Source organism: Bombus pyrosoma, linkage group LG1 (genome assembly GCF_014825855.1).
Source record: "Bombus pyrosoma isolate SC7728 linkage group LG1, ASM1482585v1, whole genome shotgun sequence".
In the NCBI taxonomy this organism is placed as follows: domain Eukaryota; kingdom Metazoa; phylum Arthropoda; class Insecta; order Hymenoptera; family Apidae; genus Bombus; species Bombus pyrosoma.
This window is the reverse complement of record NC_057770.1, coordinates 13204298-13220402: the sequence shown is the minus strand read 5'-3', so window position 1 is coordinate 13220402 and position 16105 is coordinate 13204298. Positions and strand designations below refer to the sequence as shown.

General features: G+C 34.9%; 1 protein-coding gene across 2 annotated transcripts in view; it reads left to right on the top strand.

Moving 5' to 3' along the window:
• LOC122574037 overlaps window positions 1–14118 on the top strand; it is a 64327-nt gene extending 50209 nt beyond the window's left edge. The window contains exon 5 of one of the 2 annotated variants that reach the window (XR_006318895.1): window positions 251–681. Coding sequence is in view for 1 of the 2 variants with exons in the window: in XM_043741153.1 (XP_043597088.1) it covers window positions 13695–13776 (82 nt within the window). In the remaining variant the exon portion in view is untranslated. Of the gene's footprint in view, window positions 1–250; window positions 682–13694 lie in introns of those variants that run through there. The other variant, XM_043741153.1, reaches the window with a different exon arrangement.
• Window positions 14119–16105: the final 1987 nt, after the last annotated feature.

Below are 16105 nucleotides of genomic sequence, written 5' to 3'. Positions count from 1 at the left end.
ACAAAAAAAAAAAACAAAAAAAAAATATTCGGAAATAAAAATTTAATCAAGAACGATCTTGATTGCGATTTGCACTTCTTGTTACAAAGATAAAATCCATTTTAACGATTGCGCTTGTATTTTTCGCTGTGTGCTTTGCATCGTTGCACGTGCAAACACCAAGAAATCAAATTAAATCCGATTCAAATCCGGAGAACGGAAATCGAGGAAGAGAGAGAAAGAGATCTGCAACTTGCGTACTTTTCTTTAGGCAGATCGGTCTTTCGAGCAAAGATTCGACGCTACAGACGCGGCTGCGACGCAATCGAGGATGAAAGATCGTCGTTTGCGATTTTCATCGACGCGCTTGTGCACGGAAATCGAGACACGAGATCGTCGTATGGACGACGTGATGGCGCGCGCGAATTGCCGGAAGTTATAGTCTCGCGATGCACGGCTGCAGCTGGAACGCATGGAGCACTGAGAAGATCCGGGCTCCACGGTAAAAGTTCTCGCGGAAGTTAGAAATGCAAATTCCTGATAACCGCGCTGAAGCGGAATCTCGTTTTTTGAGAAGGGTGAGAGCAGGAGAAGCAGAAAGAATTTTTTGGAGTCTTTCGGCGAGCTAGACTCGTATCGATGAACGGCGTACATTATGCTTGAACGAATGTATGTAACTGTGGTGTATCATTGAATGTAATAAAGGAATTGTACAGAGATATTCGTGTCACGATCTGTTGAATCCAAAATGATCTGCTTTAACACTAGAATTACCAAATTTCATTTAATAAAAAGAGAAAGATCACACAGGTCTTTGGCAAAATTCCTATTGACTTATACTGAAATAGGTACATAGGTTTATTTCAATCATATCATTCTATAATTATGTATCAGTGTTTGAGTATAGATTTACAAGTCAGGAATTCTGGTGTTAATGTTACGATACCTGTATTAAAGCTCAGTAAGTATTTTAGAAATATATATTTATTATTGTATATTATACCTGTAATCATTCATTAGCCTGTTTAATAATATTTTTACGTTTCTTTGGATATTTAGTCGATTCTTTCGAGAAATGAAAGTTTGGTAATGAAATATTCAGCAGGTAGATACGCAGCAGAATATCAAGAATTATATTGTTTACTAAGATTTTGATACGTTTATCATTTTTTATCAATTTCAACAGCATCTATTTTAACAATGGTATGTATATAAAGTGTTCAGGATTCTTCTTTATATTTTTTACTTCTTTTCTGAAATATTATTGCTGTTACAAATGATCAGGTATTGCACGAAAAATTTTGAACCGTTATCAACTTTATTGAAATCACGGGAATCTGCATGTAATTTTCACATACTTTTACATATTTTATTGCTATCATATTTTTGCAGTTATATTGTCTTTTTTCACTGTAGAATTATCTCCTACTATACACCTAAATTTATTCAAATATTTCAATCTTTAAACTTAGACCAATTTTCAGTTCCATTCATGTTCAGTCTACGTTCACTTTTACGAGTATTACATTTTTGCTATACTTTGAAATACATTACTGTCCATTGTACGTAGTTTCCTTACGTATTCAAGTTACTATATACATTATAAAAATTTGTAAAAACATTTAGACATCTTAATTTGGTAACATTACATTTTATTCAGAACAACGCATATGTACCTTATGCGTAAACTCGGTCATTTTTATTCTTACCTGCTATAACCATAACTATATTATCTATAACTTACTGTACTACACATATATCTAATACTTAGAGTCTCCTAATACAATTTCTGAAGCAACTTCAATGAACTACTTATGCTAACTCCTGCATAATCCGAACTTTGCTAATCAATATCTATTATTTATTCCCTTCTAACTACACTTTTATCATAACTATAGTCCGTTTCCAGATTGAACCTACAACTTTACATCATTTTCAATCTCCTCAAACAATCATGGAACTTCAATTTGATCAAACATCAAATTACTTAAATCTATTTCTGTATTTACAGTCCAAACTTCACCAATCATTATCTATCTGTTATATCTAAACTTCAGATTTCTATGCAATTTATGGTAAATTCGAAAATGCAAAATACATACAGAACGTGTATAGTGAAGTAAAAAATTTGAAGTATATAAAATATCGAAAGTAAAGCACTGGTTATAATTTCTACCGAGTAAAACGAATCCTTTACCTATCAAAAATATTACTTACAATTGTATCCCACCTCCGGATTATATCTGCAATGTTATTTCTGTTCTTCTTAAAAAATTAACTTTTTTAACTAAGCCATTCTACGTAGACAATCCGAATCGATTTACAATCGGAACATCCGTTAAGCAGAACAGGGCGCATCGATCGAAACCGAGGTTCGAGGCGGCCGTTATCGCCAATTCTTCCAACGTGGAATAAAAATCGCTCGCTTGCAGGCTCGCGTGGCCGCGCTGATAGGAGCGTGTACGCGCGCTGCCCGAGCTGATATGACGGAAAAGGGAGACACCTATTGTTCCGTCTTTTGTCCGCGAGATTTCGCGAGTCTTTTGTCCCGCGAATTGCACCCTTATTGTTTTCAGGAAACGGGGGAAACCATTTGCGCCCTTATCGATGACGATTTAATACCCGCCAACCCATTATACCTATAATAATTATGCCAGAGTTATTGAACACATTCCCAATATATTTCCATTATATTGTTCCAAGTTAAGTCGCTGGAGAGAGAACGTTGTTTTCCTTCGAGTCAACGTGTTCATTTGCATGTCCACGGGCATATAACGGCACGTTGGATCTGTGTACTTAAATCAGAATAAAAAATGGAACATGCTAGAGTTCGAAGAGTGGATTGCAGTTTATGAATGTAAAAATTATAAGTGATTTTATTTAAAAACAGACAGGACTTGGATAATTGAAATTGAATAAAATTATTTCTTAATGAAAGAGAAATATTGAAATACACAATATGGATACATTAGTAAAAACTGAACTACTATTGTTAAAAATCCATTGAAAATAAAATAAATAATCCTAGAAGTCATCGATAAAAGTGCATGCATTGCAATTAATAGTTCTTGATCGAAGAATCAGTGGATAAACATTATAAAATATCTCTAACGTGGAGCAGCTGAAATTGTGAATCTCCAGCATAATATCACGTATTCCCGAAAACCTTAATCTTACCCTGCATTTCCATTTCCTTCTCCTGTTCCACTCCAAAAGTTCTCTTTAACCTTCTCATTTTAAAAGTATCAACCCCAAGGCAACATCTGATCCCTTCAGCTGTTCGCTTGTATCTTCACGATTTCTATATATATATATATATACCACAGTTATTGCCTCTTGTATTTTAAACTTCCCCCATTCGAAAACATCCAGGGACCCGGTCTTTGTCTTGCAGATTTTGGGTCGCGGCAACCGATAAGCCGCACTTGTTCTATTTCGATTCGGACGCCGGTACCCAACTCGAAACACGTCGTTGAAGCGCGAGAAGAAAGCCTGCGTACTGCTGAACAATTTTATCAGCGGTAGGTCAACCTTATCTTATATTTATGAGAAATTTCTGGTTGCCGGAGAAAAATATAAAATTAATTGTACGAGCTGGACAAAAGTTAATATTGTAGGAATAAGAGAGCGGACGACTATCACGGGAAGTTGAACTATTAATTTATTCCATTCGCTTACACTCGCAGGCGAACACTCTCTTGTCCTTCACACAGGTACTCGCTACAAGCACACACACACATCCCTTTTGGCCTAAGCCCACGTACACCCCACAAGGACTGTACGTGGCCACCAGCCCCTCATCGTCTGCTGACCTTAAAAATAAACAGAAAACTATCGGCAGTCAGTTCCACCGATAACTCTGTTTCCTTAATTTATTTATAATGTGACGCTTATCCTAACTTATACAATGACGCTATAATATATTGTTGGAGACTTTGCAAAAGCGAACTGCTTAGGTTGAATAAAACATCTAAAGATATCAGCATGCAGGATAGTAAGTTTTACTGTACATGGTGCCTTGCAGTGGAGTAGAGTATATATACTCGTAAGTAGAAAGTTATTTTCTTTCAGGGGTTACTTTTTTACGTATTAATACGTCTTTTAGCGTCTTTGAGACAACACTGAATGAACTTTTTAATCGTTATCGTATTTCTCTTAATTGTCCGCTTGCATTTTGAATAGCGGTAGGAATAGTTTAGATGTCCAATTTAAGTGGGACATTTTATGTATTGTAGGATATTTGGAAGTTGTATTCGTTTATGTATTTGAAAAAAGAAATCGGTCTTTTCTTCAATAAGATTTTTATTCATTGACACTGTCTTTTAACTTACTTACTTCCTCATTAGAGAATTCTTCACACTTATTATTGAAATATTAAAAAGTATATAGTATTACCAAGTAGAAGAATTTTTTTTACAAATAATAAGAATATGCAGGGTATTTCACTTAACCTGACCATCCGAAGTATCTCGGTTATTTTTTATGATAGGCAAAAATATCACAGGAAGAAAATATTCGGTCCGAAGGGGTAAATGCGGTGATAGATAACAAATTTTTCTCAGGGTCACTTTTTTCGAGATTTCAATGCCACCGAAATACTTTTAAATAGGACAAACCTATTTTCATCATAACAATCTTATAGCTCATAAAAAACAAATTCAACGATGCGCAACATGTCGACCTTCGCATAATCTTCAGCGGGAAAATCATGTTTGTATGGAGAGAAGGTAAAGGTAAGATTCATGTGTTTCAATGCAAAATATTTATCTCAGAAGGTGCGTAAAAAAGAGGAAGAAGAGAAAGATTCTTCGAATGTCTCAAATATTTACATTTTCTCAACAGACGCGTAACATACATTATCTGAAAATATCCTATTTTGCTTAATAAAATTCCTTTCCGTCTTCTATTGCCTTGAAACAAGAATTTAATCCAATTATATGAAACATCCTGTAGAATTAAGGTTCGTGCGTTTCGTAGAAATCCAGAAAGCTGCTCGTAAACGTAACAGGTAAAATATAGTGACGGAACTTTCCAATCAACCTTATAATTCTTCGTTTTCCCTGCAGAGTAAGACGGAGGATCGGATCGAAATACGGAAAGGTGGAATTAAAACGGGACAGTCGGAGTTTATTTTTAGTTGGAAACGCTCGACGAAATTGGCAGTCTACACTTTCACCGATCGCGATTAAATATTGAACATAGCCGTAGGAAAGACGCGGGGTGAGAAGGAGAGAGCTTATTTCGTAGAGTACCGTCCGCATCCAAGTCGAACAGTAAAAGCAAAAGACAGGTTATTTATAGGCGAAAAGTGTTTAAAAAAGAGGAAATCTGTCGTCCGGTGGAATGCTTGAAATCGCACCTTGTCTAGATTTCCATTAAAACTTCTATTGTATCATATTATCTTATTTGGTATTAAAAAAATTACGTCCACATTTTTAAAATAATACTGCCTTTGTTCATTACTAAATTGTGGGTGTTTATGCATTTATGGAAAATTTACATGTACGTAATGTGCAAAAGTATTAATATATTGCAAATAACATATTCAAAATAAAGCATTGGTTTTAATATTTAATGGCTGAAACAAGCTTTTACTCAGATTCCACTTGTTTATTTACATTAATAAAAATATGAATTTGCATAAACATCCGCTATTTGTTATCTCACCTTTTTATCCTCGTATTTTATCTTTTCAGTAATCGCAAGAAATCTATTTGTAAAAATTGAAAAAAAAATTTGAAAGTAATTTTAACATTATTTTATAGTTTATAATACAAGAACATAAGAATCTATAATCAATTATAGTTTCTCTTTCCCCAAAATCAGACAAAATTCGGATTATGGAAGATTAACCTCGCGGATCAGCGAGGTATGTGATTAATTCAATTATATTACGTGCACATTAATCCTCTTAGCCGAATGATTATGATCACTCACGTACTATAAGCTTATAATGTTTTGATTGGTTTTAATTTCAATATATACATATATTTCGAACATGTATATATTTGATTCCAGTGGAAATTACATATTTGGTTCTGATTCGTTACAGTTAATATGTACTCTTGAATGCGTGCGTTAATTATGTTTTCGTTGCGAGAGGTTGGAATGAAACGAATGTTTATTTGCCAAATTGATTCCGTGAAACGATGATAGAATGTTTTTTACATACTAGCAAGGCAATTTCAGTTAATGAAAGAATATTGACGGTAGAATGATATTTTTCTTTGCTCGTTACAATGAAACGTAATTAGAGAACAATTTGATTTAATGTATCTTTTCATGTCAGATTGCAAACCAGCTTGAATTCTGCCAACGTACAGGTTGCCAGATAATTGCCATTAATAAAAAGACTATTTCTTTTTTAGCTCGGTATTACGATATCGTTATCGCGAACAATACGTTACGAATTAATACTCCATGCTTCGAATTTCATCATTAATGATTATCAGTGAAATAACGATCGATAATTAAACCGTGGAAATTTCATTCTTCGTTAATCTTCATTATTTAATAGTTCCAAGCTAAACACGTCTCTATTCTGAAACATCATTCGATAGTCCACAAGTAAAATTATCTTGAAAAATAAATTAATAATCCACTCGTCAAATCGCCTATAATTCACTATCCATATTACAACATATAAATTCAAACCAACCAAACGCGAACCAAATGAAACGTACTTGCACACGGTTCTCATTAGTCTATCCAGCCGTCCATGTATTTCCGAGGTAGCCGAACACAGCATAATCTGAACGTAGCAGTTTCTAGGGAGGTAATTCACCAAATATTCGAAAGCACAGTTAAATCCCAGGAAATACGGGTACCAGGCGAAATTAATAACGCGAGACCAAGTATCCCGCTAGCCGGTTGCTACTGGTCGAGTTCAGCGTAAAGCTTTTAGCTTGGTAAATTTATTACGATCACGCTAATCTGAGATACGTGCGTGAGTGCACGCGCTTCTTCATCAGCTACACTCGACTAGGGAAATGCCTGAAATTTCTCCGCGGAGTGAAACGGTGTTCAGGGGCGCACCGAGTCGATCATTTTCTTAAAATCAGCCCGTCACGCGAGCTTTCATGCTGTCGATCGTGGTGCGTGCGAGTTAGATCAAGGGCAAGGACAATCACCCTTCGCGGTTTCCAAGTATGTGTTCACCTAACTCCCTACCGCTTAGAGATTATCAGCGATCGTTCGTGGTATGGATGTGGAAGTTGGATGATTTTTCTCGGGACATTGAAAGAAAGATTTTTAACGATATTATGTATATTCCTGAATTGAAGAGTGTTTAGATACAGTGAGAATTCTGGTTTTGGAAACACTATAACATTTTATGCATAATACAGCCGAATTTCTTATTTCTACACTTCTGATCCTAACAACATTATGTAAATTACAGAGTGTGCAGCAAGATTTTTTTGTCACTTTATTATTTATGTTGTTTGTCACTTTATTATTGGCTAATAAACACTCTATATGAAGAAAAGGCTTGGGTCCTTTTATTTATTGAGTCCTGGTATTTTATTATTTAAGCATCGATGTTAGTGTTCACTTTTTGGTTGATGCATTTTTATCAGAACTTTTTGCCTGGTGCTCGCATAATAAACTTGGTTTTAATGTGTCTATGTGGCATATCACATCTGCCGTTTCACAGGGCAGTTGTGTTAACAAGGGCTGTATTTACTTTTTAAAAAATGTAAATTTTAGAAAGCCTCTCCTCTAAAATTTGCGTTCTTACAGTTGCGGTGCCACTATCAGTGCTAGGCAGCGAAATAACCAGAATTTTTAGTTAATTTTAATATACCTTTTATTTTATTTTTTATCAAACCTTTACAATTCCACTGTCACCATTAGATATCATATACTTCTTGTATCTTGCTGCAACCTAGACCACTGTATTTTAACAAACCTCCGCAAGCATTGTGCTCGACGTACAAGAATACTTGGAATCAAGTCTTGGTATCTCAATTTCCAATTATCCGGTCACCAATATTTGTCGAAGTGAAAGCATTCGATCCTTCAAAAGAGCCTGTCTCACCGATTCAACGGGTTTTAATCCTCTAGATGGATCCTCGTATACAAACGTTGTCGTTAAACGCGGCTCTGACCTTTTCAGAATGTCAGCGAACGTTATAGACAGTTAACAGGGTGTGGGTGTGGCGGAGAACGAGATGAGGGATAGAGCAAGAGGACAAATACTCGACCCCCTTTTCGCGTCGTGACTTGTATCCTCGACGGAATTGAAGTTATGATTATGAGCAGCGTGATGGCAAATTTTAAAGCTGCTTCTCGGACCAGATTTCGTCGAACGCGAGATATCGCATCCGTAGCGGAACACGCATTTAATAAGGCCTCCTATGGACGAGATCAAGACGATTCCAGGGTTTCGATTTTTACAAGGTCAAGGATGTCTGTTCATTTATATTTTGTTAATATTTTCTTCCATATAGATTGAGTGATTGAGTGATTGACTGATAGAGTGTTTTTCTGAGGTTCTTTTTATTACTTTTTAGAATGCCCTAATTGTGTTAGGTAATAAATTAGAATTTTATAAGAGATAGAAGAGTATGTGTGTGTATCTGGAGAAGAAAAAGACATATTAGGATATCAAGGAGAGTTTGACGATGTTGAAGGATGTTTTATTTTCGGGTCACCTCGTTACGTTCCTTGCAGTTGTAAAGATAAGATAAAGATTGCGTGCGGATAAAAAGAAACGAATCTCTGTAGCGTTGTATCGGGGAAATAAAGTCCATAAATGTGAAAGAACATTCAGAATATTAAAATGATATCTTATAGATCATGCAAGTAATTATGAAATTTATTTGACGTAATCCAACGTTTATTTCCAACTATTAAATCAACTATTCACAGTCATGGTAGATACTAAACTAATCATATCGATCACCTTACCCCTTCTGGATATTATTAATCATCACCGTATGATTTTATTCTATTATACACGATTTCGCGCTTTATCTGTGCATTATGTACTTAATACTCTATATTTTCTACCATATTCTCATCGGCATTATCTCTTATCATCAGCAGTAGTAACCCATCCAATTTCCAAACTATTCCAGTAACCTTTTAGATAAGATCTTTGTCATAAAACGAATAATGTATCTCTAGTAGAATTTTACCCCTAAATTGTCACAATTACGCAATCGATTCTTATCGAGGCAATCTGAAAGTCCATTCACAGGCTATCGGAAAATGAGAAATACTCTTATTAGCGATTTCACGGTACAATGTTCTTAGAATTGAGTTTCTTTCGAGAACTATCGTAAACAGTGTTCGGTGTGCATTACTTGAAATCAATAACTGGGTAACACGACAGTCGGCTTGTCGATATAATAATGTTGACACATAACTAATTCGATGGGACAAAAGCGGGGAGCACCGGTTTCGTGATCGATCTCTTGGTCACGAGAATGATTCGTTCCGCCTGTGGGTAGATCGAAACCGCCGCTTTAATTACTCTTGCCGGTACCTTGTTCCATGTCCAGCAACGTTTTCATCGTACGATATTGTAGAAAAAAATATATACGGAAGAAAGGTAAAAAATAGCGAAGAGAATAAAGAAAAAAGTAGCTAGTGGCAGAAGCAATCGATAGCTGCGCCACGATAAAGCACCACCACCAACCACCTTCATATTCCGCGGCAAATGGAAATTCTGCTGCGCGGAAATCGATATTTAATAGACGCTGCTACAAATTGAAGGGAATCACTCGTAATCGCGATTTAATCGCGTCTAATATCTATAATACCGTTCTCGACATTGTCGGTAATTCGAGCATGGTGTCATTCGAACGATGATTACTAATAACCTTCTATCTTCCCCTTGATTCATTAAATTCTTTCCGTTTGTGTCATATTATCGTGATATTAAATATTCAGTGGCTAACACTAAGTGATATTAATCTGTTTCATAAATTCTTCATTGATACGTATTTATCATTCAACATTATCGAGATTTTGAAAAAATTTTGATAAATCGGAATCTTATCAGAATCGTAATATCGTTGCGACACGTTTCACCTGAGTTTATATTTCCCCGCAACGAAAAAATTTAAATTAACAGAACGACCGTTTCAATGCCTCGCTAAAATTGCTTCCGCGCATCGACGTTAATGGAATTTCTGCTCAAGCAGATCGATTATTAACCATTAATAGGTCATACTCGATTTCCAGGCAATGAATTGAATGTCGGAATTTTCATCTCACTATGTCTTCGATCGCTATTCTATCTACTCTGTTAAACAATTTTAATAACATTCGAAAATTAATTATATGTAAAATTCCATTTAGTGAAAAGTTTCAATAGTGAAAGGGGAAAAAACATCGACCGCCCTGTACCTTCAACTCTTTTAAAGTTTAACCTCGTTGTAGCTTCTGGATCATTTTTTTAAAAAATTACAAATTTTTTGCCCGTCTTATCGTTCCGTTCATCCGTTAAAAATTTCTTAATCTCGTGTCTTGCGTTAAAACTTCTTTTATCTCAAAATTAACAAAACAGGAACACAATTGGGTCGAAATAAGCCAGGAAGATTTTATTGCAGTTGAAAAGTTTATAATGTGTATACCAATCATCGTTAAAATAAAATAATGACTAAAGTAAAGTAGAATTTTAATGTTGTTCTTGATGACAAAGATGCCTGATTTAATAAGGGATGTCGTAAGAATTAACGCGATTATAATCGTGCTTGTCGATTAAATGCTATCAAGGCATATGCGTGTTCCGATCGTAAACAGTCGTGACTACTAGCTATCTACGCTCGACCTCATATTACGCGTTTCCAACGATTTCTTCTAAATCATCAAAATGCTTAAGCGCTGCGAGCATGGCTGGCGTACGTCTCGATTACGCAATTGATAAATACATGGTATCGATTTTCATCAGCAAGCTATTCAAATAGATTAAATGCCTTTATGTAGGGCAACAGTTGCGGCTGCTCGAAACACTTTCCACGTATCAAATAATTGGTTTTTATACGAGTGCTCTTACACATATATATATTATTCTTGTTTCTTTTTTTTTTTTTTTAGTTTAATATATCTGAACATATATAAGAGAAAAAGCAATGAATTGTAATATAAAATAGAATTTTATTAACTATGTAGTATATATTATAATTTATTCGTTGTTCGTATTTTCATGTTTGGAATGTTTTATATTCAATTACTTTCTGTGGACCAGTTAATACTACAATTGCACATTATTATTATATTTATTATATATTTTATATGCTTTATATGAATTGTTCGATGTTTATTAACCTTTTGTGACGAATAATACATAATAATATAATAAACATTGAAGAATAATAGGAAGTTTTAATTTGAAAGAAACTTCGTTTCTATAATTTATTCAAATTCATCCGAATAGGTATCATATATTATTATATACGTTACATATTACTTACGTCGTTCTTACCTTTTTTTTTTAAATTTTCCATTCGAAGAATGTGGCCATCGAAATACATATAGCATAACGTAAAATGTTAATATGATTTATTTCTAATGTATCGCCCCATACATCATGAACAATCATTAAGTGCATTGATGGGTTCATGAAAATGGACTCACAGCTGCGCAAACAGAGACGAGTAAATAACTTAAAAATTCTTACGTGCGCTCTAACGAGGCCTATCACGCAACTCACAGCGTTGTCTGACCATTATCAGGTCATAACTACTGCGCGAGCTTCGTTGCCTCGTCTGATATGATCGGTCCGCAACCGCTGACAATGGCCCGGCCTCTATTCTCTGTTCTTTTCACAGTCGCATCGATGTAGGTCATGGTAACATCATATTCAGGTTTTTTACAGTGCAACCAGTGAATTGCTACCAGCTTTGCAGTTCTATTGCCATTTTCTTTTTCCATCCGTCCTAATATTCTTTCTTGTTTTCTCACCCTCTATTTCCCATCTTCTTTCTTCTCTCTTCTTCGCTACGTTTCTTCACTTTCATTTCCCTTCTTTAATCTGTCCCTCTCCCTCTGTTTCTATCCTCTTTGCGTACCATCCATCCTTTGCCATCTTTGTTTCTCTACATTGCATTCTCTTTTCCAGCTTTGTCCTTCGCCTGATATCCCCCCTCTTCCTCTCCACTCTTTGCCCCAAATCTTCCTTTTTTTCTTTTTATCCTTTAGAATGGATAATCTCTTCTCTTATATCTTTTTTACTTCCATCTTATTCTTATTCTTTTTCTTTTTCTTAATCCGTTTGAAGTACTTGATATTTGTTTCTATGGTGTTCTGTCCCTGTTTGCTAAGGCATTATAGCACTTCTGTTACTTACAAATAGATACTTTGCAGATACTTCAAAATTGACGATTTTTTTGTATCATTGTCAAATTTTCGCTGTTATTACGAACATTTCACATTAGTCTCGAAAATATTTTCGAAGGCAAAGGGATAATTTCCCGTTTTTTTATAAAATCCCCTTACAACAGCCATCAAACAATTTATCACGATTCAACTTTCAGCTATTAATACTTAATACCTCGAAACGCCAATTTTTCAATGAACCTTCCACGCTGAAGTAGCAGACAAGCTACTTATTCTTCACTCAGGATATAATCAAGGGAATCAATCTACGATATTTGGGTTGAAGCATTTTTTCAGCTCGTGAACGAAGGCCCGACAACGTCGTCGAACACGTTGGAAGGATGGAAAGTTAATTTCGGCCACGATCCTCGTCTCAGCGGCCATTGTAAGCTGGTTGAATCATCAGTCGGATCATAGCGAAGAAAATTATTCGCGGCTTGCAGACCTATTGTTCGCAGAAATTGATCCTTTTGAAACATGAACCGAGGATCTAACGTATTGTTCGCGACAGTCTTTTATGAGACACATCTGTCCGCGGCGTCGGAAATTATTTGCATTTTCGACGAGCATTGTTCGAAGAATTTAATGTTCATATCGTTCATATTCACGTGCACTGTCATCCGAGGCTACTCGAACTTCAATATTTTTTTTAAACATTATACGATTTAATTTATGGTAACAGAAGTATCAACAATTTTATTACTTAATTATTTTTTGCTAATGAATATTATTTAAACCGTTGAATAATTTTATTGTTATAAGAATATTTGCATAAGAATAGAAAATTATTGCAATACACATGCACATCACTAATTTGTTTAGATTGTTTCACTATCTGCACTCTCAAGTGATTTCGTCTCTGCTTTGGCAATTATGGTGTTCATGCAATTATATCGATACACTAAGTTACTTAGATTGGACTGTTAAGTCATACAAACCGAATTGGGCTACCTTTAATAAACAATAATCAAACATGTAAGCGAATTAATAAATTAATAAATGTAATAAAGAACGTTATTAAGTGGCACAGAAACAAATATAATATAATAGTATGACACAAAAATAAGTATAAATCAAGGAATAATGGATAATGAACAAGGAATAATGAAATCTTTTCTATAAAAAATGGAAAAATGAAGTTTCTGTACATTCGAGGAATCGAAATTAACGAAGTACTGTTGCCGTGACAATAAAATAGCCTAATGGACAAAAGAAACGAATGCAAATTAAAACACGTGCTTTATTTGTAAATATATCTTTTATATTCAAGAATTCTTTATCTAAAAAATATACTAAAATCAATCTGTTTCTTCCGATGTTCGTTAATATCATCTTCACTCGTCTTCTTTTGATTATCAAATTAATTAGCTGCTTTTCTTCTGTTTCAGCGATCACTCGATAAGCAATCGCGTGGATCGACGAGGTCATCCAACGCACTGTGAGTGCGGCGAAGTGACCAGACCCTTATGACGACGCGAGGAAACGGCCGAGAGTGCTCTGGCCACGTCGCAGTCCGACTTTTAGGCCTATTCCACTCACTTGCACGTCCCGCCCTCGGCCGTTTCAACCTCTTCGAAAAACTACCCCTTGCCATCTTTCCAACTCATCGCACCTTGTACGTAACACACCTGATCCTTCCCTTCCACCGGCATTCCATTACACCTGTACACGTATAACACACATGTACAATATGACACGTGCAGCACCGTGTAAGGAGCGGAACAAGCCGAGGTATAAAGAGAAAGGAAACGGTCCTTCGAACGATGGGAATGGAATTTTTATCATCTTTTTTCCAACAAGAAAGTTAATCTCTGTCAAGGTATCTGTTAAGGATCTCGATGCAGGTAATTCGCCATTTAACTCTTGATTCTGATGAAAATTAGGTGTGAACGAAGATGGAGGAGGAAACGTTTGTAAAATGTGCACCCGATACAACTAAATTGAATTATTGATATTCCTTCTGTATATAATATTTTTCATTTATCATGGAAATTATTTTCAAAGCTATTGGAAATTATTCGGAAATTGTTATTTAAGGAAGAAATCATATATGAAATATGGGTTTGCGTAAAAAATAGTGATGTAAGTAGATAAAGATATCCGTAAGTGAGAAGGATTTGATTCTGGGTTGCGATGAAGATTGAAAGTAGGATAAAATTCATCAGTTGTATCTCAGGAACAATAAATAGATAACTCGAACATGCCCTAAAGTGTCTTAACTTTTACTAGGGGAGAAAACGTTCTTCCTTTCCTTCGGATTTCAACTTAGGGGAATTGTAGAAAATTTAAGGGGTATGAAAGACAACTGTAGCATGCTTTCTGACTCTCTAGATATATTCAAGTTAATTTAGTAATGAAACAACATTCAAATATATCGATTTCTATTAGAAATTTTATGCAGGTTACCTCTTGCTGATGTTCTTGATGATGCTACACGTAACCTTTCATATATCCATAATAAAAGAGGTTCCAATTTTTTTTTTTTTTTTTAATAAAAATACACAGCGATTTGTAAAGATTCTTGTCATCATTTCATTTTCAACTTTTAAAGATGAAAGATCATCAAAGCACATTCTAATCTTCGCAAGTAAGAGACATCTACCTTTCCTATATTTTACATAATGCAAAACCTCTATAAATTTCTCTCTTTCAAAGCAGAGCTGAAAAGACAATAAAAAGGCGTACAGAAACTTCTGCATATTACTACACTTCCATTAACCATTAAGCCAAAGCGTCGAAGCATTATAATAGCTTGGAACGAAAACCGAATTTCCATAAATTTAGGAACTTTCACAGGCAGTAACTGTTTCGTGTGCCATTTTACAAGCGTCCTGTTGCGTGGCTTTTATCGTACAACATCGTGAACGCGTTGTTATTGCTGGAATCAAAACTGCCAGAGGAAGATTCGGGCAGTAATTACCTTCGATGTTTGGAAACGAGCCGGAAGTTACACGATAATCGAGTATCATTGTGTCGTGATAGTACGAGGTTGGCATACTTCTAAAAGCAAGTGTAAATAGCAAAACGTATAGTAGTGCAACTTCATCAAGGAGAGTCATCGCAAACTTATTCAAATTTGATCTCTTCTCATCTCTTCTTTCACGAGAAAAAGTTAATTGTGCGCGAGCTTCTTCTAATATTTATTTACGTTAGTATTTTAATATTCATGTTTAATATTTATGTTTCAATTGTATCAATATTTTAATATTCGTTAAATATCTTGAAAATAATTGCAACTTATGTTAATACGATAATATATACATAATTGAGAATAATTCGGGAGAATTTTGGAATCAAATTATTTTTTATGGAATAAAAAATAGCGATAATCTACATAATAAGATCTAAATTTACTGAAATAGATCGTTTCGATAGAACGGTCATTCGTTAGTTGTTTCTTGAATATGAATTTTAACAAGTAAATTTCCTCAATGAAGTGAAACAGTTGTCATTTAAATTTACCAATGCATTAGACGATCATTAGGGTATAATTACTTCGCACATTCAATCGTACGAAATGAAATTTTTCGGTAATTACCAGTCGAATTAAAATGACATGATGCACGATAATGAACATGTTTATCGAATGAATGCGACGACAATGATGTTCATTTAATTTCCCATTATCGTTGGTTGTTTCCGGTTAAAAGTTACACTCACACGTGTAATAGGCGCAGTCGTGTGTTTCGATGAAAAGATTGAATGAAAATATGTTAAAAAAGAATCGTTGGATCGTTTCCTTCTAAAGAAAGGAGAAATTAAAATTGACAAAATAAATGATCCTGAAACTATTAAATTA